The sequence below is a fragment of the Condylura cristata genome, unplaced genomic scaffold, assembly GCF_000260355.1.
Source record: "Condylura cristata isolate star-nosed mole 26May11 unplaced genomic scaffold, ConCri1.0 scaffold00015, whole genome shotgun sequence".
Lineage (NCBI taxonomy): Eukaryota > Metazoa > Chordata > Mammalia > Eulipotyphla > Talpidae > Condylura > Condylura cristata.
The window spans coordinates 30995046-31022127 of record NW_004567116.1 but is presented as its reverse complement, the minus strand read 5'-3'; the positions used below and the strand labels follow the sequence as shown (position 1 = coordinate 31022127).

Genomic DNA, 27082 nt, shown 5'->3' with positions numbered 1-27082 from the left:
GGTCCCTACCTCCCAGGTGAGTTCCCTGTGATGATGGAAGTTACTATATCTGTGCTGTATAGTATGGTACCTTCTAATGACATGTGAGCCACCAAGCACTAGAAATGTGAGTCTGAATTTTTTATTTCAATTTAAATTTCTGCTATGGCTAATGGCTACCTTGCTGGACAGTGGAGACCTGGGGGGAATGTAGATTGAGGAGAGAAGGTGCTGGCAGAAGCTAGTATCTTCACTGGCCAGTAAGCCCAGCCTGGTACCTACATTAAATGTGACTTTATTTCCAGTGCTTTGCATAACGGTGCTGGTTAAGTAGTAGAACTCTTCTTTGGGAGAAATAGTTTGGATAAAAATGCAGAATGCTAAATAGGGGGAATATAAAAGATAATATACTTAGGGGGCATTTGTTTTTTGCTGGAAAGCAAAGGCAGTCCTATACTTGAAATCATTTAAGTCATGAAGATGTCTCTTAAGTTTTTCAGTTATGTTTTATGGAAAATTACATGCATTGGTGGGTGTCTTTGAATTTAGAGATTCAAGACAGTGACTGGCTGATATCCCATATGAATGTCAAGGACCCACAGCAACAGGACTAAATATCAGCTTCATAATGTGAGTTGTGTCTCTTTAGGGTAGAGTGTGTTCCACTTTCTTTGTTAGGCAATCCCCCTTCCCTGTCCACTGCAACCATCAGTGAGTTTGCTAATATGAAAGGACTCTTTGTAAGTGGCTGCCTGGTGCTTAAGAGTTCTTGCAAGTATATGCTGGCAAGTTGGTGTGACCAGTCAGTAAACTATATATATATATATATATTATATATATATTATAATATATATATATTATATATATATATATAATATATATATATATAATGGAAAGATGGGACATTGCTTTTCCTAAAGCATATTAGCTCTTAAGAAACTTGGTGAGCAACATCTTCAGAGAAAATGGTCTTTGTGGGCTTAATTGATGAAGCGTAATTATTTTTTTTAAAGATTTATTTATTTATTCATACAGAGCTGGGGTACAGGCCAGAGATGCAGAGGGTGAGAGGATTCACTAGGAACAGAGTGGGGAGCAGAACAGGCAGATGGACGAAGTACACTGCTGAGGGGAGCAGCAGGCGGGTCAGGAGAGGTCTGCCATGCCATGTGGTCAACTCCGGGGCAGGTGGGAATCGAACTCATGTGGAAGTGGCTTTAGCTTCTTAGTGCTGTGCTTTAACCCGCTGCACCACCAGGGAGGGCCTTGAAGTGAAATTATTCAGATTGGAATGAATAGAGGTAAGGAGATTTAAGTCACTGCTTTCACAGAGGTAATCCAAGGTCAGTGCTCAGCAAGTATCCAACACACCACTAGTTTTGTGACATGATTTTTTTAAGTCTTCCTGTTGGGGGTGGGTACATGGAAGAAAGTGGGCTGTAAGTCTCTAATGGTCATCGACCTCTTACTTTTCTTGAAGAAAGTGCCATTGTAGATGTTGAGGGTTTGCAAACTAAGAGCATTTGCTGGGTATCAGTGGAGCCCCTCCTGGTCAGCTGAGGAAATGGGTCTGGGTGGGCAAGGTGCCCTGGGGCCAGGAGGATGAAGGAAAGGGGAGGTATGGTTCAGAACAATTCTCAGGGAAGCCAGAAGGTGAAAAACTGAGACTGACAAGGTCAGTGCCCACCTCATTCCTGTTTATTCTAAGATCATTTCTGAGAGAAGGCCTATTTTTGTGCCACTGAGAATACTCATGGGGAGTGAGTTCACAGTTGGAAGAGGTGTGAGGAAGGGACAGTTGGGCCCTTTGAGAAAGAAGAGGCGAGGACGCGATTGCAGGCTGAGTAATCGAACCTTAGTGGTTTATGTGCATATATCAATATGAAATGCAGCGCCCCACCTGACCTCCCCACCTGACCCCCCCACCCCTTCACACATTCCTACCCAATCACCCCTATTACTTCTCATGCACCATCCACACTCCCCCATCCCCATCAGTGGTCTGCACCCTGACTCTGCCTTCCTTCTCCTCACAGTCTCGGAGCTTCAGGAAGAGGGCATGAATGCCATTAACCTGCCCCTCAACCCGATCCCTTTCGAGTTAGACCCCGAGGACACGATGCTGGGTAAGTGGGTCTCTTGTCTCTTCTGGGCAGCCTTCTGTCACCAGTAGAAGCACCTCACTGATTTCCTTTTCTTTCTAAAGAGGAGAACGAAGTTCGAACAATGGTGGATCCAAACTCACGCAGTGACCCCAAACTCCAAGAACTGATGAAGGTAAGAAAATTGGGAAGCATTAGGGCAGATGGAATGAAAGGTCCCAGCAGTGTCTGCCTGCAGGTCAGGGTGGAGTCTAAATTGTGGCCCATAAACAGTGCTTTTAGCAAGTGGTGTTGACCAATGCTGGGTGCTGAAGACACTGGTGGAGACACACTCGCCTTTGCAGGAACTTGCCGCTTAGTCCTTTCACTGCTTTCCTCTGGGAGCCCGAAAGGTACCCTGAGAAGTGGGATTTCATTTCACCCCCTTTTTATAGATGAGTATACTGTAAAAGTGATTTATTTATGCTAAGTCTCACATGAGAGACAATGTTCTGTGTGATTCCATTTACATGAAATTGTCAAAAAAAAAAAAAAGCGACACTATAGTGGTTACCCTGAGGCCAGTGGTCATGGGAAGGCATGGAGAGCAGAGGAAGCCTGGAGGGAGGGGACCACTCTCAGTCTCGCTGCTTACACAACTGTACAATGACCAAAACTCAAACTTGATAGTTACTGTTGGTCTTTCTGTCATCAAAATAATTTAATAAGCATTAACTTGTACAAGCTTAGTTTCTTTACCTGATAAATGAAGCTAATGTTCTGCCTCTCAGGGGAGTTATGTGGGTTACTGAAATGGGTCACCTCTGCTCAGTACCTGGACAGTAGGCCCTGAGGTAATGGCACTTACTAAGATGTGGCCCCACTGAGACGCAGCTTAGTGATAGGTGCTTCAGCATGAGGTAGATAAGGGTTCAAGTTCTCCTCCTCCAGGCAGCTCCGTGACCTTGTGCAAATTGTTCACAGCTGTATTTGACTCCCTTCCTGAACAGAATGACAAGAACCGACTGATCAAGTGTCAGAATGAGTACAGTATTAAAACATTATTAAGATCTGTACTTGCTGAGGGGTCAGTCCTGGCCATAGGCAATTCTTTTCTGCTACCTAATGTAGGAGATATTTTCATCGTCACTTTTCAAGGTGGGGAACCAGGGTCAGAATAGATAACTAGCTGCTCATAGACCCCAGAGGTATAAAACACAGGTCTGTAGATATCTGGAACATGGGTTCACAGGTCTCATCAGCGGTGCACAAGTTGATCAATGGCTAAATGGGGGTTTCAACACCAATGCCTGGCATGCCAAAGCCCATCTTCACCCCCACCTGGTATCTGTGTGAGCATTGTTTGCCACTAGGGTAAGGAATGGTAGGGGGCCAGCAAGGGCCCCAAACACTGGCACACTGGGATTTACACCTGCAAATAACAGCCCCGTGGGATGCTTACTCACAGCGTTGTCCACACGCTGGGTCTTGGGGATGGTTCTGCTGGATGAGAAATGTGAAGTGCTCTTAAATTCTGTCCAGGATAACAAAGCTTGTAAGAAAATGCCCCGTGACGATTCTACTCTCATTTCCTTTTGCTCTCTTCAAGGTATTAATTGACTGGATTAATGATGTCTTGGTTGGAGAAAGAATCATTGTGAAAGACCTGGCTGAAGATTTGTATGATGGACAAGTCCTGCAGAAGCTGTTTGGTAAGAGGAGGCTTGGCTGTTGCAGGGGATGTCTGTATTCAACAGGCGATGGGTCTCTTCTAGTTGGAAGTTGCTCTCAGAACTTGCTGTTCTCGGGTGCTCTGGTTCACCTGAAGTGGAGTACAGATGGGCAGAGTGTGGTATGTTATACTAGAACGAATCACAGAGGGAGCCTTTCTGGCCAGATATGGCTGCTCCCCCAGCAACCGGGGGTCATCCCCGGGGAAGAGGAAGGGCCTAGGGTAGCACTAAAGCATGCCTCACCCTCTCCAGGAAGTCATGCATTTGTGAGCACACCTCTGCGGCTCTGTTTGTGTATGTACCTGTCACCTATGCATGTGTGTGTCCCTCTCCAGGCTGGGGGGAAGTACATATGGATACATGCCTCTGAGGTCTGGCCTCTGCGTGAGTGTCCATGCTCATTTCACAGCTGTTCACACAAGAATGTACGGCTGGCTTGGAGGGAAAGGAGAATTCAGCTTGATTACTTTGCATTTCCTCTCACTGTACCTGAATCTTTCCCTAAATTCTAACTCATTCTCTTAGCTGTGCCCCCGGCACCCCAACCTGTGGACACTACACAGGGTCCTCATCTACTTCCCCGAGGTCTTCTCCCCCAAGTGCACAGAAACCGCCTCCCATCCCTCTAGGGGGTGGGTCTCTCCAAGGCTCATTTCTTCTTGCTCAAAATCCTCTTGAGTCCATCCTCCCTGCCCTTTTACTTGTCTGAACAATTAAAACCAACTTAAACTCACCTCTTCGCTCCCCATCTTAACCACTCCAAACCATTCCCTCCACAGCCAACAGAGGAAGCTTTTCTAACCCCCGTGTCTAATCCTGCCAGTACTTGCTTCTAACTCTGTGGCAGCCCTCCTCCCCTGCAGCCGGTGGGACAGAGTCCAGCCCATTAGTCCAGCATTCCAAGCATTTCATCACCTGACCCCCAGCCGCCTTTTCAGCCTCACCTCCAGCCACTCCCACACGTGGCTCAGGCATGTGGACTGCTTAGAAAATTAGAAAAGTGCCTGACACGGGTGAGTGCCAAGTAAATCTCTCTCTTCGCTCTCGTCGGTTTTGTTTCTATGCAAACCACTGCTGTTACGTATGCTGTGCATGTCTGCACCACTCTTTTACCTGTGTGACTCCTTCCCCCTCTAGGGCGCTCTTCTTCCTTCACCCACAATAGCTCATCCTTCCAAAGGGGCCTCCCTCTTACAACACAATCATCAACATAGAAGTGATCGTCCTGTTTTCTTCTGTGTTCTGACACATACACACACGTGTATATACACACCTTACTGAAGATGTCCCATGTTTGTAGCCCTTTCTGGATGTGGGTATCTTAAAGGCAGAAACCAGGTCTTCTCTCTACTGGCAGGTTACCAGCACGTCCTCCAGTATATTGAATGACTAAAAAAAACTAGCCATGTTTAGAAAACTAAACTGACTTGGTTCTCAAACTTCAGTAGTAATGAATGTTAATACTGAAATGCTTGTCAGTACAACAGAACAGTCTGGAAAATCCTGACATTCAGGGAGCTTCCCTTGTAGTAACAGCAGTTTTCTCCTCTTGCACCTGAGATTCAGCTGGGATCTCAAACTATCCCGAAAGCGTCCTACACTGGTGGAATGTGGCTGTGGGGTAATAGGACGTGTGTGTGAAGGCACCTTGCCTCAGGAAATGGTGGCAGACTGTCCATCATCCCCTCTGAGGCCTGCAGTTACAGTACCGCAGGTGAGATTATCTAGGTTCTGCTCCCCTGTGTTGGAAAGGTGCTGATGAGAGGTTGAGAAAAGAGGCATCACAGTTAGACCCACTGTGGGCCAAAGGTGCACACAGAGAGCCACAGGCCAGATGCGCAGTGCCTGCACGCAGATTGCAGCTGAATATATACAGCAAGAGCTCCTTGACGTGCTCAGTCTGGAGATATTTTTGGGTGTCCCCTCTGATCTTGCGTTCCCCTTCGGCTATTTTTCTATCTCTATCTTCCTTCTTTCCAAGCCAGCTTTCTCAGAAAGAATGTTTGGCACTCTCTCTCTCTGCTTCCACCACCACTAATCATTCCCTTCTGAGGTCCAGGCTGGAGGCCTACCCGGTGCATGCACCAGCTCTTCCTACCAGCATCACCAGTGGTCAGCCTTGACCTCCTTAGGCATATTGCAGCAGCTGACACTACTGAATGTCTCACCCCCATCCCACAGCCTGGGGGGTTCCTGTTATCTCTTGCTGCCCTGCTTCTCTGCCTGTGATGTCTACTTTTGTCTTCACTATGCACTCCTGGAATAGTTAGGGTTTATTAGTCATCCTTCCTTGGCCCTGTATTTTTTTCTACTCTATAGTTTCAACCATCACCTACATGGCAGTCACTCTCAGCTCTATATCTCTAGAGCAGATCTCGCTGAAGCTGTCCAGTTATCTTTTAACTACATTCCGCCCATCCCCACCTGATGTCACATGAGCACCTTATAACCCACATGACATGCTTATCTTCCTGCTGCTTACCAAATCCATTGTTTTCCACCTTGAGGAATGTATCCAGTGACTCATGTTAGAAACCAGCAGTCACTCTGGATGGCTCCCTCAGACTCAGTTGCAAACCCTGACAGCTGTACTCCCAATCAGAGTACTCATTTTTCTTAGCTTCTTTGGCTCCAAAATCCTTTTCTGTATGTTATGTTATTTCTTGCCCTAATCTCATGCTGCAGCCCCCCCAAATCTCTCTGTTGCGGTTTGTCCTAACACTTTAATTGCACAGGCCATGTTAGCTTCAGTTGTAATCATAGTAAGGAGCTCCTGTCTACCTTTCATCCAGCTTCCTCTAGAATTAACATCTTACCAACTAAAACTGAGGAATTATCCTTAGTTCCCTGTTAGCTAAATTGCAGAATTTAGATTCTATGATTTTACCAGTTTTTACCTTCACGTACATTTCTTGGGATCCAGAATAGAATCTAGACACCCCAGCCTCTGCCAACTGAGTTGACTCAAGTCCTTAAAATCCTCCATCTGCAAGAGTTTGACTGTCATTCATGACTTCGGCACTTTTCTTGAAGAGGACTAACGCGTTATTTTGTAGAGTCATCCCCAAAAAGAAGATAGAAAAATAGCTAGAGGGGACACCCAGAAATATCTCCAAACTGATCCCCTCAAGGAGCTCTTGCTGCATATTTGCAACTGCAAACAGATTTGTATGCACTGTGTATCCTGCCTGTGGCTAGATGTGTGTGCACCTTAACCTCATGATTAGATTAAGGCTATTCACTTTGGGGAGGAATACTGCAGAAATGTGCCCGCCCTTTCCAGCATGCCATCATGCCCTCTCGGGGTATATGTGATGTTAATATGTCTTGTTACTGGTAAGTAAGCCTGACCATTTACAACAGTACCCACCAAATTTCTTCACTGTAAAGTTACCTTTCTCTTGCAATTAACTTACAGCAAGAGTGATACTTTCACTACACAAATACCTTATTTTTCCTTAAACTTCTCTGACTAATTGTAATCAGAGGAGAGTATATGACATAATTATCACTGTGTTGTTCTAGTAGAGGTTTTTTAGTTTGCTTATTCTGCCCGCATTTTTCCTCTGGAATTCTTCTATAAAGAAAAGTCCATTGCTCACCATTATTTACTGATTCAACTGGGTGCTCACTATGTACGGTAGGTTGTAAACAAATCCTATTATTGTTCATTTTTCACTCATTTACTTCCAACTTTGACCACAGGGTGCTCTCAAGTTGGCTCTGGATACTTTTGAAAGCTGCTGTCAGAGCATACTAGTGTCTCTTAGTTGCTGTCTACAGTACAGATAATCAAACACCTACATGTCTAGTATGGTGCTGTCACCTCGTGGCCCTGTGATTAATCAGGGGTGATCACTTCTAGCCATGTAGTCTCAAACTGTACTGTGACTGCACACACACACAGGAGGAGCAGGCTGAGTTTGGGATCGGTAAGCAGATTACCTGGCTTAGAAGAAGCTGGACGTGGAGTAGAAGCTCACATCTCAGGCAGTAGGATATGAGGTCATGGTGATAGCATGGTGGGGCAGGGACTCAGAATCTAGAAGTGAGCAAGACATTGAGGCAGCAATCTCTTGGCAAAAAGCTCTGTATGTTTTGTTGTTAGGGTGACAGCTATACAGGTGGGCAGCCACGAGGTGACAAGTGCATGTGATTGAAAAGCATTGTCTGGGTGGTCTCCCATCAGAAGCCCCGTGAGAACTGTGCCATTCCTGCTTCTCCTTTTTGTGGCCAGATAGCTACCTGTTTATTGTCCCACTTGCCCTTCAGAGTCCCCAGACAGGTTTGGGAGATTGTTCTGGGACAGCCTCCCCCAGTTTTTCTTTTCTAACCACCCAGCCCTGCTGCATCTGTCCTGACTCCTCTGGCAGCAACCCTGAGTTTAGTTTTACCTACTAGCAGCTCTCAACTTCTTTACCCAAATCCTTATCTTATTAAGGTAGGCAGACCTTAGAAAGTACACATAATGAAGTGGAGGCTGGAAAAGGGGCAGAGAGACATGCCAGGGAAACATACATTAGTAAGGATGGCAACTCTCTCTGGCTGGAAACCAATTGACAGTACTCTTCAAAATCATTCTTCCCAAGACAGGGAACCTGGGGCATTTCTTCTGTGGCTCCCGTCACCGACACCATCACCGTGTGGTTAAGGATTGCCTAGGTAGGAAAAAACCTCCAGATTGTATTCCTTGCAGAGCTGGAGAGAGCCTCAGGCCAGACGCGGGAATGTCAGCAGGAACAGAGGTAGGCTGATGAGCCTAGAACCACTCCCTCTGATCCTACTATATTTCTGTCCTGTTGGTGATGTTGACAGGGAAAAATTAGATGCTGGCCACCTCTTTCATGAGGTGCTCTCACAGAATGATGTCAGCCTTTTCTATATCTTATAAAAACTCCCTACCTTCCAAAATGAAGAAGTTTCTTCCCTTCCCCACCCAAAATATTTATCTCATTTCTTACACAAGGATTAACCATTGCTCAGGGTGATTGATAGAGGCCACACCCTCACCTCCTGGACAGGTAAACTCTTACCCTGTGGCACCAACAAGGAAGTCAGAATAGTTCAGTTTGGGGCACATTTTTCAGCCTCTGTCATGCACTTGCATCCAAGATCACCTTGTTTTGTTTGCAACCTCACTACCTAGTTCCTAGACTTGACTGTGAGACAGAATACAAAGGGTTTGAGGAAATGCCTTCACAAGAGCATCATTTCATTTGAACACGGGCCACTGCCTGTTTCTTATTGAGGTTTCCTGACTCGGGACGACTGAGTTTCCTTATGGTATGTTTTATTCGACTGATTGTTATCTTTAAACATGTGCCTGTACAGGAACAGAAAACACCTGTTTTGAGGGATGAAAATCACAAAGTTCCAGGGTCTTCCTTCTGGCTCTCACAATAGCATATGGTTGAAACAGGATATCTTCTTCAGGCATGAAGCCAAGAAGGAGTCCCTTAGGCATAAAAATTCTCTGGGGGTGGGGGGGTTTATTTTGGTGTGTGTATGTCTTTGCCTCAATATGCCCTAATGCATTACCTTGTTAAATGATAGGCACTAATCAACAATCACTTTGATTTGCCATATGCTAACAGCTGAACTTAAGGACATAAAGAAAATGTCATAGTTCTGTCTTCAGGTTAACTCACAAACTAAAAATACCATGGGCTGTGGAATATCAAGTAGGAATTTGGGAAAGGCATCTTGAAAAAGGAGTCATTTCAACTAGGACCTGGTGGAAAGAGAATTTCAGCCAGATGGAGAACATTCTAGTCAGCTCAGTGAGAAAGCTGCTGGTACACCCCTGTGGACTTTGATGTGGACGTAGAAACAAGGCATATGTGAGTAGAACACCAACATCCAGATCTTGCCTTATCCAATAATGGAAGCCAGAGGTCCTTGGAGAATGGGCAGTACATACAGAAGATAGCCTAGAGCACCTTGCAGTGGCAAAAAAGAGGTAATGGGGAAAATAGCTATAAGGCAGCATGTTGAAAGTGTTCAGAATCATCCTGAGAGCATTCCTATTGGCCAGAGCTGGAATGATTTGTGCAAAAACTAAGTTCATTTTAGTGTAAATGACTGAAGAAATGAGACAAGAGATTGTTCCTTTAAAATAATTCCAAATAATGTGGCTACAACCCCTTCAAGGAGGTAAAGGTCAACTCCCCACCCCTAGAGGAGACTCTACTCAGTGACTGCCTCCCTGATAATTTAAGTACTCTTGATTTGATGTGATGAAAAAGCACTTCATTTCTATCATTTTCCTCCCCAAGGAGTAAATCCATAACCCTATCTAACCATGAGACAAACAAGGAAAAATCCAGCACTCCTAAAAATTGTCATGAACAAGTAAGTCTAAAAGCTACACCAAGCAGAACAGACTAAGGGGGCAAGATGAGTTTATGTGCCAGTGCCCACTCATTCACCATGACAAACGTACCTCAATGTGCTAACAAGGGGTGCAATTAGATTCAGAGTGTCTAGGAACTGCCTTTTCATTATTCTCTACCTCTTTGAACTATTCTGATAGGGATCTTAAAGGTGATGAATCCATATTATAGAAGATTTGAAGTAAGTATTCTAGACTATTCCATGAGCAGTGGTAACTATAGACGATTATGAGCACAGTAATATATGAGAAATGGACTTTAAGGAGATAACCTAGAAATAAACAGTAGGGCTGTTTAGAGGCAGTGAGGGAAACTCCAGTAAAGTATCTGTGAGTAATGATGGACTTGAAAACTTGTTCTGTAGGAAGTGAGCCAAAGTAAACTTGGGGTGACTCTAAAATGATGGATATTGAATGGGATTGCACAGTAAATCCCAAAGGACCAGCCTCTTAAATATCACCCCAAGTAATTCCCAACTTGAAATTACAGGGAAAATAATTTCAGAATCAAGTCACCAAACAGGAAGCTACAATGAGCAAGCATTATCAGAATAAGCCAGGTACATTACATAAATTGATGTTGCTACTGTAAGTATTTAATGTATTTATGTCAATATCTGTAAATATACTGTATGTGAAAACTTAAGACTATCAAAATGCTATTCAAAATAATATAATAAAGTAGTAGTTTACAAAATCAACATAAGAATGGTACATTTTATATATAATGGACTAGAAGGAAAATCACAGTCACTTTAAATCAATAGGTATTAAACTGAGGAGGTGAAGGACTTTTACAATGAAAACTACAGGAGGTGTCATGATCCAATTTAGATCATAACATGAAGGACTCAGTATATTAATATGACTATTCTAGTAAAAGCAAAGTACTTGTTTAATGCGATCCCCATTAAAACTAACATTTTTCAAAGAAATTGAACAAAAACATTTGTAATTTATATGGAACCTTCAAATAGCAATAACAGTCCTAGGAAAGGACATATCATGTTGCCTGATTTTAAACTATTTACTATAAAGCAGCAGACCTAAAATCACTATGGCATTAAAATAAAAAGTTACATGACTCAGTGGTACAGAATCAAGTCTAGAAATAGTTCCACATATATATCAATACTTAATTTATAATAAAGGGACCACGGCCATATGAAGGGGAAAATATATCACTAATTGGATTAAAGATTTAGACCTACAACAATAAAATATAGACTGTTATTGTTGATATCATGAAATGCATGACAATGTTATAAAGTTTTTGGAGACTTGACCCTATAGCTAGGGAAATAAACAGTTGGGAATGCCTCATGTTAAAAAGATTTTCCATCCATACACACCAAAAAATATATATATAAATATATATTACACAGCTGACAAGAGTTTAAGGATATATAAAAGTTTAGTTTAACAAACTACCCAATTAATAAATGAGAAGGATATCTGGACTCACAGTACGCCAAAGATATCCAGAAGGTAACTAGATACATGAACCATGTTCGTTATCACTTTTAATAAAGGAAATATAAGTCAAAATCATAATGTTATTTGAGTTAAAGGGAACAGAGGGAAAACACAACAATTAGCAAAATGATAATAAATTCATAGCTGTTGATAATCACTTTAAAGGTAAATGAATATATTCTCCACTCAAAAGAGAGGATGAATGGATAAGACAAAAGTCCTAATCTATATGTTACCTTAAGAGATACTTAAGATTTAAGGACACAGATTAAAAGTTATTCCATGAACATTACAACATGGAGCTGCTATAATCATATCTACATCTGACAACTTAGTTTAAAACAAAGATGTAATGAAACAAGAACATTAGATAGTGATAAAGTGATCAACAGAAAAGGATATAACAGTTGTAAATATTTATGCACTTAAATATATTAAGTATCAACAAAACTAAAGGTAGAAAATGACTGCAATATAGTAACTGTTGGGGTCTTTAATAGTCCACTTACATCAATGAACAGACTGCCCACACAAAGTTAACAAGGATATATCAACCTTAACATAATAAAGCAGATGGACTTATCATATATAGAACATTCCATTCAAAAGCAGTGAAATACACATGCTTTTCAAGTACACATGGGACATTCTACAGAATGTCATATTAGGCAACCAAAAAAGTCTCAATAAATTCAAGAAGGTTGGAATGATAACACCGTTTTTCATCACGATTGTGTGAAAGCAGAAATCAATTATAAGAAGAAAACAGGAAAATCACAAATATGTTGAGATTAAACAGCCAATGGATCAGTGAAGAAGTCAAAGACAAAAATCAAAAAATACTTTAAGATAATGAAAATGGAATCTCAACATACCAAAATCTATAGGACACAACAAATAGCCCCAAGAACAAAGTTCACTGCAATATAGGACTGATACAGGAAACAGCACTATAAAAAAGAAAAAAATGAAGCCCAGTGTTAATAAAGATGGAAATAAGTGTTAGAATGGAAGTAAATAAGAAGTAAAAAAGATAGAAAAGATTAATGAAAACTAAATCTCGTTTTGACAACCACCTAGGTAGACTTACCAAGAAAAAAAAATATTCAATAAAACTAGAAAAATTACAGTTGGTATACAAATTCACATGATCACAAAAGGCTACTATAAATAATTGTGCCAACAAATTGGACAACCCAGGAGAATTAAATTCCTATAAACCTACTTGTAACACTGTCTGATGAGTAAATAATCTGAATAGAATAATTATTAGTAAGAAGAAAGTTTAGGACTTAATGGCTAATTTGGAGAGTTCTACCAAACTTTCAAAGAAAATACACCACCTATCCTTCTTGCTGTCAAAATGATTTTAAAGGGCAGCACCACCCTGATGCCAAGACTAGGCAAGTCACAAAAATTGATAGTTATAGTCTAACATCCCTGATGAACATATATGCAAAAACCCTCAGCAAATTATTAGCAAAACTGAATTTAACAATAAAGACAACAATTACATTAAAAAGACCATACACTTTGAGTAGGGATTTTTCTAAAGTTTCAAGATGGGTCAACATTTGTGACTTTGTAAAACAATGTGATATACCACATGAAGTATGAAAATCATATGATCATCACAATAGATGTACCATAGACAATGTAGGTACTGACAGAAAACATCCTAGAGACAGACAACATAAGCTTAGAATATATAAATATATTTTATCTTCCTTATGATTCTCTTATGTTTTCTAAAAATATAGTATATAGAACATGTAACATATAAAATATGTTAAGTTTGACCTGTAAGGTTTCCAGGTTTTAGCAGTAATTAAGTTTGGGGACTGAAAACTACACATGATTTTCAACTACATGGGAGGTGCAGGAAATATTGGTGTCTCTAGACCCATGTTGTTTAAGGGTGAATGGTACCAAGCATAAATTTAAACAAGACCTACACAATGAAAACTATGGGGCATTGATGAAATAACTTGAAGACAAAAGAAATTGAAAGATAATTCTGTGCTTACAGGTTGGAAGAATTAATATTGATAAAAAAAATTCACTCTACTCACAGCACTCTACAGATTTTACACAATCCTTATCAAAATTTCCATGTCATTTTTTCCAAATAAATAGAATAATCCTAAAATTCAACAAAGATCACATAAAATAAGCAAAGCAATCTTGAAAAAGAACAAATCCATGAACACCATGCTCCCTGATTTCAAACTATATTACAATGCTGTATTAATAAAAACAGTATAGTATTAGCATAAAAATAGACATACACAGCCCTCCCTGGTGGCGCAGCGGGTTAAAGCGCAGCACTGAGAAGCTAAAGCCATTTCCGCATGAGTTCGATTCCGCCTGCCCCGGAGGTGACCACATAGAGTGACAGCGGAGGTGACCACATAGCGTGACAGACTCTCCTGACCCGACCGCTGCTCCCCTCAGCAGTGTACTTCATAGATCTGCCTGTTCTCCTCCCCACTTTGTCTCTGGTGAAGCCTCTCACCACCCCTGAGCCTCTGGCCTGCACCCCAGTTCTGTATGCACAAATAAATCTTTAAAAAAAAAATTGACATATAGATCAATGGAACACTGTAGAGAAACCGGAAATAAACCCACACACATATGATCAATTTATGAACAGAGGACCAAGATATAAGGTAGAAAATGGACAGTCTCTTCAACAAATGATGTAGGGGGGAAAACTTGAATATAAGTCCTAAAGCTGTAACACTCGTAGGAGGCAATAAATTCCTTGATATCAATCTCAGTGATATTTTTGGCTCTGATTCTAAAGCGAAGGAAAACAGAAGTGAGAAATAAATGAATGGGACTATAACAAGCTAAAATGTTTCTACACAGTGGAAAAAAAAATCAGCAAAATGAAAAGGCAACCTACTGAAGGGGAGAAGATATTCACAAATCATGTATCAGATAAGCAGTTAATATCCAAAATATAGAGAACTCATATAACAACTAAAAACAGCTTTATTTAAAAATGGATCTGAACAGGCACTTTTCCAAGGAAGATAAATAACCAAAAGAAACATGAAAATGCACTCAACATCAATAATCATTCAGTAAAAATCACAACTACATATCACCTCACATCTGCCAAAAAAAAAAAAAAAAGACATGTTGATGAAGAGATGGAGAACCCTTGTATATTGTTAATTGTATTGTTAACTGTTACAACTGAAAAACGGTATTTTTCCTGAAAAATATTAAAAATACAACTATATGATTCAAACATTCTACTTTTGAGTACGTGTATGAAGAAAATTCAAACAGTAATTTGGAAAAAATATGTGCATCCCTATGGTTATTGCAGCATTACACCCAATAGCCAAGATATAAAAACCATCTAAGTGTCCACTGATAGATGAATGGATAAAGATGTGTAGACTCATGCATTGTGTAATGACAGCAATGGATGGAACATGTTAGGCTTTGTCAGCCAAGTTTATGTAAATACCCTCTATGACTTTCACGTGACAAAATCACTTAAAATCACCTAATGACACTTTGCTCAAAATACATCACTATTATTAAATGATGTATTTTGTGGCGGAATACTGTGCAGCCATAAAAAATAAGGAAACCTTACAATGGCATGGATGGATCTTGAGAGTATTGTGCTAAGTGAAATAAATGAGACAGGGAAAGACAAATACCTCGTGATTTCACTTATATGTAGAATCTCACAAAGTGAGCAAATAAAACTAGTCTTAGCATCAGAGAATAGACAGGTGCTTACCAGAGGGGAAAGGTTGGGAGATGAGTGAAATAGATGAAAAGGATCTAGAGATATGTATTTTCAGTATTAAAAATAAGTCATGAAGATACAGTGTACAGCCTGAGGTTCATAGACAATAACACAGTACTGCAAATCTAAAAAATTACTAAAAATAGATGGGAAATACCTATTGTGGTGACGTTGCACATTGTCTAGGAATATTAAGTTACTATATTTTACACCGAAACTGACACAATCTATGTCAATTATACTTCTGTTTTTAAAAGACAAAGATTATCAGGCTAACAACAAAATATTCTATATGCTGTATACTAGAAACAGCCTCAATACATGAGAAAACAAAAATTTTAAAGAAAAAAATAGAAAGTGTTATAGACAATAGACTAATGCTAATGTAGAGAAGGCTGGAAAAACTTTTAGTGTCAGACAAAAGGCAAAATGCATTTACTACAGAGGATCCACCTGTCAATGAAACTTAGCTTCTAGAAAAATACAGAGTTTTTAATACACACCTGTGCAGGAATTATATAAAATTCAGAAATGGCAGTCAGATACACAAAGAATTTAATTATGCCATCACAAATTTTAGCATGTCTTTCGTAAACATTAAGTAAAAACACTCATCAAGGATAAAGATTTTAACAATAGAGTTAACCAGCAACACTCCACAAAAAATTTCTCATTCTTTTAACTGTAGATGGAACATATAAAAATTTGACTATGTCCAGAAAGGAAATCTCAACAATTACATAGACCATATGCTCTGGCCATGATGCAATTTTAAAAAGAAGAACTTTTAACTAAGCTTCCCTATATATTTTGAAAAAAATTTTTTTTTCATAACTCAGGAATCACCCTAGGCTTTGTATTCTAGTTCTTTGAAGAGTGGTTATATCAACATAGTATTATATTATGGCAATTGTGTTAGAACAGCTCTTCCACTAGCGTAATGAATTTAGGCTGCCCTGTCTTGCTATTCCTGAACTTTTTGAATACTGTTTCATTGTTTTCTAAAAATAATCTCTCTATAAATATATTTGGATGCTCATTTCAAAAACAGATTCATGAAATCTTTCCTACCTGAGAAAATTTTCTAAAGAACATATTTCAAAATCACATCTACTACTTTATAACAAATTAAATAATGATGAATAATTTACAGAACTGTGGAAACAAGGGAGAACAATTTCCTGGAAGAATAAATTTTTAGCAATAGAAAGTTTTCATAGAGCTAGCTAAATTAGCCTAATAAAGAACCCAACAGGAAAACTAGGAGGTTTGGAAGCGGAAGTTATATTTAAATCCTTCATAAAAGTGAGTGAAATTACTATTTAACTATGTTTGCGCACATCTCAAATTTTGAGGGATGGCCATTTAAAAAATATGGGGTAGAAATAGCAGAAAAGATTCTCAATTTTTTTATATTAAAGTATCAGTAAAATCTGAAATGAATAAGATTATAAAGATATCAGTGTTGTCTTGTTTATACCTAGAGAATCTGAAGACTCAAACAATAATAAAGCTAATTAGGAAATTTGGTTAGATGACTGTATTTAAAAAGAAAATCTGTAGCGCATTAGTTTTGCTTTTTAACAGCAGTAATTGGACGCATGCAAACACCCCACAGAGGATGTTTATTGCAACTTTATTACAAATAGGAAAAAATGTAGCTATAACCTGAGGGAAATGGTTGAATATATTAGAAGTCTAATAATATGCAATTTTCAAAAACAAGTGAATTATATCCTTATGTATTGACATAGAAAAAATACTCATGAAATATATTTGAATAGAAAAATACTAACAAAAAAATGTATGTACTATAATCATATTTCCACTGAGAGAGAAGAGAAGAGACTCACTAAATCTGTTAATAAGTCTCACTTCAAGGTATTATCTCTACTTTTATCCACTTCATTCCAATGTGAGTGCCTGCAATAAAATATCCTGCAACAATAGTAAAAGACAAAAAGAAAAGCCCAAAGCCTAGCAAAGAAGAAAAAAGTAAAACAGGCTATTTTGTAAAAAATGCACAATGTAAAAGGAGAACACAAACCCATAAAATCTCTTATCTTGAACAAGCAATGCCAGATGCTAAAATACAGATTTTTTTTAATTTAAGAAAGAATGCATTATAATTTTAGTAGCATGGTCTACTTAAAAATATTGATGGGGGGCCCTCCCTGTTGGCGCAGTGGGTTAAAGCACAGCACTAAGAAGCTTAAGCCACTTCCTCATGAGTTCGATTCCCGCCTGCCCCGGAGGTGACCACATGGCGTGGCAGACCTCTCCTGACCTGCTCACTGCTCCCTTCAGCAGTGTACTTCGTCAGTCAGCCTGTTCTGCTCCCCGCTCTGTCTCTGGTGAAGCCTCTCACCGCCCCTAAGCCTCTGGCCTGTACCCCAGCTCTGTATGCACAAATAAATAAATCTTAAAAAAAAAAAATTGATGGAAGCAGGAAGTCAGAGTATTTCAGTTAGTAATGTGTAAAATCCAGTATTTGAAAGTGAAAACCAGAAAACAGCAGTGCAAGAAAAAGTTATTGACCTAGAAAAACACACTTGGAGACCTAACCCATTCACTCCAAGAAGTCTAGTAGCAACAGGTTTTAAATATGAAAATTCATAGACAATGATGTAATGCAACAAAACTAGCAAAAAAGTGGTTCATGCACCCTGCCTCTCCCTTCTCCCTTCATCAGCCCACTCCCAAGACAGTAATCACTGATCTAGCTCAGCTCTCTTCCAGCAAGCTAAAGCTTCAGAAGTTCCCCTCACTGCAGTGTAAGATAAAAGCAACATGTCATGTATTTCTTCATAGGAGAAGACCCAAGATAAGGGTTCAGTGAAAATGGCAAAGATACACAGGGTCTCCTTAAAGTTTAATATTCAAGAAGATGTTTAGATCTAGGAGCTTGTTAAACTCCTGAACTTTAGAAATAAGGGATGATGGCTTCAAGCCATCATAGACAAGAATCGCTTGAAGTCATCCTCTCAAAGTGCTGCAAAGAATGCTTAAATCCACAGAATTTGAAGAAACTCTCCAGTGCATAATCTCATTTTAAAGAAGACAGATAAGCTGGAATACTTAAAAATAAAATAAATAATGGAAGCAATAGGGAGGCCATTGATGTATTGTGAAGCTTAATTTGTGTGGCAGCCCTTAAAATTGAAAAGACATCTTCAACATGCATCAGAGTGTCAGCTCTGTGAATCCTGAGTGAGCTGTGGGAGTGGATTAGGGAGATGTAGGGACTAAGCATTAGAAAATCCAGAGTTATTCTCTATAATAGATATATGGATTTAGACTAAAAAAATTTTATTTTGTATTTAGCCTGTAAGTATTAAGGGGCTATCCTATTGCCTATAAGAAGTGGTAGTTTTAAAACACAGCATTATACAAGTGCCTCTCAAAAAGAAAAGAGCACTTCAATTAAGCTGTTACCCAATGCTTTCTTACTGCTTAGAATAATTTTTAGGAAGTGTTCTTAGAGGCCTATTAGTGACCACTATGAAGATACCACCAAGTGATAACTCTTAGCTCTCCCACCAACCAACAGCACTTGTGGGAGGTCATCAATTTTAAACACCATATAATTTTAGGGATGTGTTTTACAAAGAGAAAAAAGAGCGATAGATTGGGAAATACCAGGTAAGCTATCTTCCAGATGGGTTTAGAAGGAAAGAAGCTCTTAGAAGAGAAAAATGTGACTCAGCTTGGCACAAAATGCATTGAGGAAGGACTGACTGACTGCTCTGGGCAAGCACAGTCTTTCTGTGGAGAAGGCAGAATTGAACAAAAGAGGGATAAGACCACAATGATGGAAAAGATGGGCTGAGATAAGTGCCCCACTTCTATAGTTCTAGGATCTTATAATTTGGGGATCACATGATTTTCACAATACTGGTGCCACCAGAGCCACCATCAGACTAGGAGAGCAGTGATATGGGTCGAGAGAGGAAGGGAAGGAGTGTACGCCTGTGAATATGTGTGAAGGAATGAAGGAGGCAATCACTGCCCAGGCTAGGGTCCTCTGTGGCTGATGGTAGCAACTGTTGTTTTTCCTGTGTCACCCCAGAGAAACTTGAGAGCGAGAAGCTGAATGTTGCTGAGGTCACCCAGTCAGAGATTGCACAGAAGCAAAAGCTGCAGACAGTCCTGGAGAAGATCAACGAAACCCTGAAACTCCCTCCCAGGAGCATCAAGTGGAATGTGGACTGTGAGTATGACCAAGCGAAATGGAACTGTTAAATGATCCCACCCAGGGATTTCCCCCAGAAGACATCCAGTAAACTGGCTGGCCCCTCGTGGGGGGTGCAAGGTGTGAGAACTTACATACACGCACCATTGGGAAAAGTAACTATGTCAAAATCCAGCCCGTTCTTGTTCCTGTGGGAGCCTCACGTGAGAGTGAATGGGAAAGGGAACTTGCATTTGTTGAGCTACACCTGAGTGTCAGCATATTTTTTTTTTTTAAGTGATGTGTTTCTTTTCTCTCTCTCTTTTATTTACTCATTCATACAGAACTGGGGTACAAGCCAGAGGTGCAGGGGCCGTGAGAGTCTTCATCAGAGACAGAGTGGGGAGCAGAACAGCCAGATGGAAGAAGTACACTGATGAGGGGAGCAGCGGGTGGGTCAGGAGAGGTCTGCCACACCAGGTGGTCACCTCTGGAGTGGGGGATCAAACTCGCTCTAAAGGGGCTACAGCCAGCTTGGAGTGTTTTGTCCTAACCCAGTGCACCACCAGGGAGAGCCCCTCAGCACAATTTTTTCAGAAAGATGTGGTCTCTATCCTGAGGAGTCCTTGGCTGGAGGTCCCCAGGTGCAGACAAGTAAGAAGCAAAGAGCAAGACCTTGACTCTGTTCAAACCCCCATGGCCTACCTCTCTCATCTCATTTTCCAGAAGAAGCAAAGTTATGACTCAGAGTCGAGGCATGGAACAGAATTTTACAATTCAGATTTCACAGCCAGTATAACCCAGATCTCAGAAAGCATCAACTATTCATTCTTCTACTGCTTTAAGGGCTTACGTGTCTAATACAGCCTTAACAAGTGCATATCAGAATCAGCATTAACTCAGCAGATGAGGTGAATCCAGAACCAAAAGCGCATTTCCTATCCTATTGGGAATCCAAGATGGTTTTGTTGTTTGTAATAGATCAAAATGGCCTTAGATTGTGTTTTAAGTGTAAAGGGCTAAATACTATGCCTAGGACATCCACCTTAGACAACTCAAATCAGCTGGCACCCTGCCACCAAACGCAATACCTCTCAGACTTGGGAAAGAAAAAGGAGTCTTCACCTCTCAACTCAGAGACTAGGCAGCTGGCAGCCACACCCTCTTCATCAGATTTCTGACATCTGACTTTGGAAGCATGTCGCCAAGAACTTCCTTCAGTATAATTACACTTTCGCTTGCAGGGTAAAATAAGTTGCCCTGCACAATGGCCAGCTCTTGGAATGGGGCCTACTTGCCAAGCACAGAGAGATTCCTGAGCACAGAAGCAAAAGCCCTGGGTGTTATTCTGTGTGCTAGGGACACTGAGAAGCCTTCAGAGGGGGGAGGGAGAAAATGGATAGTTTACTGGTTTGGGAAATGCCTCTGTTTTCGGAAATTCACAATAGTCATAAGCATTAAAATCCTCTGATTTGACCCTGGCTTGGTTTCCTTTGGTCCTATTTTCTGCTCCTTTGAATGTGACCATCTCCATGTCTCCCTCTAAATAAAACACCTTTCAATTGATCAAGGAACCCAATTTGGGGAAGGCTGAGATCACAGAGTAAATGTTTTAAAGTCACATCAGGAGCACTATCTTAAGTGGTTTTGAATGATTTGTTTGGTTCACATTTGCTTTCCATTCTTACAGGAAATGCATAAAATCATTACTCATCTTGCCACTCAACTATTTTCATTTTTTGCCCAGCGCTGTCCATATCAATGATCTTCTTACCTGATGAAGTCATATACACTCATTGGTTGCTTCTTCTTGTATCAAACCTATTCTCTGAAGTCCCGGGGTCTTTGGTGTTAGGAATTTTGATCAATGCTTCTATCTCTTGGGGTAGATTATCCCAGAGGTAACTTAGCCCTATGTCAACGCTGATCCTTTTGAGATGTTTTCCAGCCTGTTGCTAGGCTCAGATAGTGCCAACTTGAAGGTCCCACCTAGGTTGGGTCTCTTTTTGCTTCTCTTGAATTACTTCTAGAACCGAGATGAATTACTAGGTCAGAGGGAATAGTTATCTCAGTGGCTGGCTCCCTGCAGCCGGTTTACAAGCTCCAGTGGTTTCTTCCACAAGGAATGTGGCAGGTATAACTCCTGGGGCAAAACAGCCCCTCCTCTCTGCTCCCCTTCCTGGCTGTCTGAGAACTTGTGTTGTCTTTCCACTGAGGATAAACTGCAGGGGCGGTTGCTGAATTGCCATGCTGGGACTAAAGTTCTATTTTCTCAAAAGTAACAATAATTAGTATTATTGAAAATTGAGAAAATGAAATTATTAATATCTAACATATGTGTGGTGCTTACTGTGTGCCTTGTGCTCTTCTAAATACCTTACATATTTGGGTCCTTGTAATCCTCACTCAGTCAGCCAAGAAAGAATCCTGTTATTCCATTTGACACATGAGAAAATCAAGGCTAAGGAACACAGTGAAAGGTTGGTGAGCGCAAGTATTTTTTTCTCCTAGACTCTGGAAAAGTGATTGGTGCATGTTTGCTAAAGGAGTGTCTTTGTCCAAGCCTCTCAGGTGGTGAATGGTGGAGCTGGGGATGAGGCCCAGAGAGTGCAGCCGCACAGCCAGTGCTAAGCCTGAATGCTTGGCCCAGAGACAGGCATTCCCCTGTGTCCCTTCAAGTCGTGTCTGTGTGTAAGAAACAAATGTGCCCCTATATACTCGATACTTTGTACAAGGATGATATCTCCTTGAAAACTTGCATCTCTAGAAAACTTCAGTCTTTAAAGATCATTAAATATTCTGTGCTTTTTAATATTGCATAATGTGACAGTATACGGTTGTGTCATAATTTACTTAACGGATGAATTTTAAGATTGCATTTCATTTTTTTCACTAATCTCAATACAGCCTGGTAACGCCCTTCTACTCATATTATAACTACTTTTTCGGAGAAATACCTAGGACTGCTATCAACAAAAGATGTACATTTTTAAGGTCACCATCTGTATTGTCAGATTTCCTCCTAAAAATTTATATTGCCACCACAAGATATGTCTGGAGCAACTTGAAAGTGGCTTTTCCAGCCCTAGAGTGACACCGTGGCACACTGGCTGTGGGGCCCAGCTGCACAGTGGAACCCTGGCCCGGCTCTGACTCTGCACATTTCCATTCTGACTCAAGTACAGGAGCACAGCAGCCCTACATTCTGACTAGGTGCATGGAGAAAACTCCCAGGAGGCACGCTGAGGGCTGGCAATGATGAGGGTGCCTCTTACACTATTCTTCATTGAAGAAATGACCTATCTTGATATATGTGTGTATATCCATAGGTGCATAGATCACATTGTTATTTCTCACTAACACTGCAGTAGTAATAATTTATACCTACAATGTCTGGAAAGTACTTGCATTGTGTGCAAGTATTCATTATGTACCTATACCATAATTTAGTCAAATAACGCCTACTAAGCTACACTTGACCCAACCTTGGTCCAAGGAAAATCTCAGATGCCACTGAGGAGAGGAGAACACAGAGGAGGCAAGGTGGGAGGGGAGGTGGGAGGGAAGGAGAGTTGTGCCCTTTTCATTTGTTTGGCCTAACAGCTTTTAGAACAAAGCATTTTCTAGTTAAGAAAAAACTTTGAAAGCTGCTAATCTAAACCATCCTCTTGAACATAACTATTTCCCCAATTTTTTTAAATAATAGTGCATGATATAATAATGAACACCTTTCTACATGTAGCATGTGTGTGAGAGAGAAACAGAGACTACAATTACTGCTTTTGAAAAGCTTACCAGGAGAATGCGCTCTCACTGAGGGAGCCCAACATCTACCGTGGTAGAACTGACTCTCCCACAGATAACCAAGACAGCACCCGATGTCAATGGAGCACAAGGACAACCTTGTTGTCCAGCATTATATTCTGTCATAAGTGGGGAGAAGTAGCAAAAATCCTTACAACCCTGTGACTGGATGGTGTGGCATTGCTGATAAGCACAAACTTGGATCCATTATCAGGGGCCTTTTTGAAACTGGCTGTCGGTGGAACTTAGCTGACGATCCCCAGAACTGAGAACTTCTGGAAGGTGCAGCCAGGAGTGGCTCATCTGCTGTTTAATGGTGGTCTTTGAGCCACTGTTCAGACTCAGTGGAAACCCTTCTTTGAAGTAGCAGTGATAATAAGAAACTCTAATGAGTTCCCAAGCAATGCCTAAATCATTTCCTTTTCCTGGTGATTTCTCAAAGCTTCTGTTTGAACAGCTCATCAATCCCAGGGCAGACAGAATGACACCCCAGCAATGGGGCCAGATCATACTAAAATGGGCATTTTTTTTTTCTTTAAATGCCCCCTGTAATGAAAAGCAACAAGGCTGGTCAGAATATGAAGGCAGGTAAAGCATCTGACAAATCTTCCCTTTGATGGGAAAAGAAGGGGGATAGCTGATTTACCTAACTGTGCCAGATCCTCTCTCTTAAGTTAGAATAAAAGACATCAACCATTCCTAGGGATCTGTTTGTGCTGGGAGCTTTGCATATGCAGTCTTCTGAAATTCTTAAAATCTGTACTTCCTCATAGATACTGAAAATGAATAGACCTTAGTTCAGAGGCCTTGAGTGACCTCCCCAAGGTCACACAGGCAATAAAGGGTAGACCTCAAGCTCCAGTGTGCCTTACCAGCATGCCCCATCCGGCATTGTCCCCTCTCATGTCCTGAGAAAACCACAACCCAACAGTCGCCCAGCATCCTATTACACGGGCCATTCAACATCCAGCATGTTGCTCAGAACCTCTAGCAGCCCACTGGGTCATATTCATCCCCTCCCAGCTAGTTCTTAAGTGGCAAAGAGCAGCAAAGACCTCGGATGTCTCTCATGCCTGCCTCTAGGGATTCAGTGTTCCTGACTCAATGGCCATTAATGGAGGATCTGCTTTGTGTAGAGTCTCTGGGTAAGAGTTGTGGTGATGACCCCGCAAGCTCACAGTTGAGTAGGAATGAAAGGACAGACACTCCAGAGAAGATATGCCCAGGGTTATTAAAATTGAATAAGCCAAGACCATGGGATGACAGAGGGCTGATCTGAGCTATGAATTCAGCAGTAATGAGGGTCCTGCTGAAAGTACTGGGTTAGAGTGGAAGGCAGTAGAGTACAAATCTAGACATAACATGATTCAAGCAGCTCTTTGGGTCCTGACCAAGAACTGTGGGGACCAAGGGTTTGTTTCTTTGGTTTGGTTTGGTTTTTTAGTTAATAAGAGGTATTGGATGTGGTACTGCTACATGTTAAATATCTACTTATCTCTGCTTAGAACTTGGAAAGAGACTAACCTTTACATCATCTTTTATTTCAGCTGTGCATGCCAAGAGCCTGGTGGCCATCTTGCATCTGCTGGTTGCTTTGTCCCAGTATTTCCGGGCACCAATACGACTCCCAGACCATGTTTCCATCCAGGTGGTTGTGGTCCAGGTGAGAGATGCCATGATAGGGATCTGCGCTTTTAAAGAGGGGTGGAAGCTGGGTCTCTGAGAGCTCAGGCATGTGGGGTATGCATTCCCCACGGTGAGGGGCAGGTGAGTGAACACCCTCACGTTTGTGAGCTTCTCCCTGATAGGTGTATGGGGGGGCAGGAGGAGTCTGTGTGACATGTGCCCAGGATTTTCATCAGGCCAGCGTCTGTGTAACATGTATTTGAGGGTCTGTAGTGGGATCCGGAGAAGATGTGTGTGCACACATGCATTTATGTGTTGCCCCACAAGCCAGGGAGAAGCCTTCTGTCATGAAAAATGTGATGCCCAAATACTGAGAGGAGAGACAGCTATGCTTGTGAGGGGGTGTGTGCACATATATTGGAGAAGCCCCCAACTTCCTGTGCCTTTCCTGAGGGCGCTGCTGCTTTTCACCCACCCAGAGAAGCACAGCTGGGATCACACATCATCCCTTCCAGATTGTTGGATGGAATTTCCATTCACATATGGCTGTGTAATTTCCACAGTGAGGGTGTGCTCTCTCCCCATGACTATCTACTCTGCTCCTAACCCCATTAGATACTCAAATTTAATTTAATTTTCCAACTTTATGCCTATTTAACAAAAGGTCATCATTTTGTTTGCTTGTTTCTTTTCCTTTCCAAATAAACACTCTGTAAGGGAGAACTCCCCTTATGAGCAGTTTCCTGGTTACCCAGGGTTATCCAGAGTTCTGGAAAAGAGAACAGCATGGCAGCCCCACCGTGCCTTGGTGAGGAAGAGCCTTAGGGGCTGCTAAGCCTGAGTGGGTCAGGCAAGTGTCCAGGACTGAACTTTCAGGGACTAGATGTGAACAGGAGGAAAGAAGGACATTGGGGTGTTCTTCAATTAGACTCTCAGTTGTACCCAATCGAAAAAGCATTCTTTGACACCTTCTGGGCACTTAACTTGCTAAATGGCAAAGGAGTGTAATAGGACAATGAAAGTTTGGCCCTGCCTGCCTGCCATGATGGAACTGCACACCAGGGGCAGAGAGGCTGGCAGAGCCCAGAGCAGTACGCATGTGTGTGGTGCAGACATGAGGTGCAACCGACTACAAAGGGTTGATTGGCCTCATTTGCAGAGCGCTCCACTGCTTCAAGCATGGTCTGAAGCATTTCATGTCTGCTCTGGAAACGTGGCCAGCCCAGAGCATCCTGGTACAAGCATCTTGCCAGTGAACCCAGGCCATCTCTATTGTGTTGTGTTTGCCAGTCAATAATGTGCGAATCTATTGTTATATATGTATTTTTAAACCATGATTCAAGATTTGAGCAGGAGAGGAGGGGCTTCTATTCTGAAACAGTGGTCACTGCAAGCCGCTTCTTCTACCTCATTTTGAGCTCAATTACAAGCCATCAGGAGGCTGTTGCTGGTTTAGTTTCTACTGTAGGCAGATTTGTTAGCATGAGGGAGAAAAGAGGACACATTGCATAAGACAGCATTTGCGCAGTTCATCTTTGTAGGGGGTGTTTTGCTTTATCAAGCGAAATAGGCACAAAAGCAGGACTCGGAACTGACCGTGAGTCACTGAGCTACAGTGAGAACTCTTTAGGAACTAAATAATGGACAGCAGTAAATCTGGGTGCTGTGTGAGGTGTAATTTGGCCCAGATTTCTGTTGCACTCTAGATAAGGAGAATTTTGCATGAAGTTGAAGATGAGCTTTCATGTCTGTGCGTGACCTCACACTGCAAGGGCATAAATTCCATTAGCCTCGTGTGAAAATTTTACATGTGTTGAAGCTGAATTTGGAAAAAGTCAGAGCTTATCCTCATTTGCTCCCATTTAAATAGTATATTTTTTTTCTTTCCTTTCTGATTTGCTTTGATAGTCCATCCTTAATGTAATCCAGATAGCCTGTTGGCCTTTATCCAGCTTTACCTTTCCTTCTATTGAAAGTACTTTGCAAGGACACTAATTTCCGTGGCTGTTGAGGATGTGAAGAGAAGTTCCAAAAGTTTGACAGTGG

The 27082-nt window shown here is 41.3% G+C and overlaps 1 protein-coding gene across 2 annotated transcripts in view; it reads left to right on the top strand.

Moving 5' to 3' along the window:
- PARVA (parvin, alpha) overlaps positions 1-27082 on the top strand; it is a 138055-nt gene that overhangs the window by 90300 nt on the left and 20673 nt on the right. For both annotated transcript variants that reach the window (XM_004683037.2, XM_012725519.1), the window contains exons 2-6: positions 2016-2105; positions 2186-2256; positions 3670-3772; positions 19505-19645; positions 24958-25073. In XM_004683037.2, the coding sequence (XP_004683094.2) occupies positions 2016-2105; positions 2186-2256; positions 3670-3772; positions 19505-19645; positions 24958-25073 (521 nt within the window). The remainder of the gene's footprint in view (positions 1-2015; positions 2106-2185; positions 2257-3669; positions 3773-19504; positions 19646-24957; positions 25074-27082) is intronic.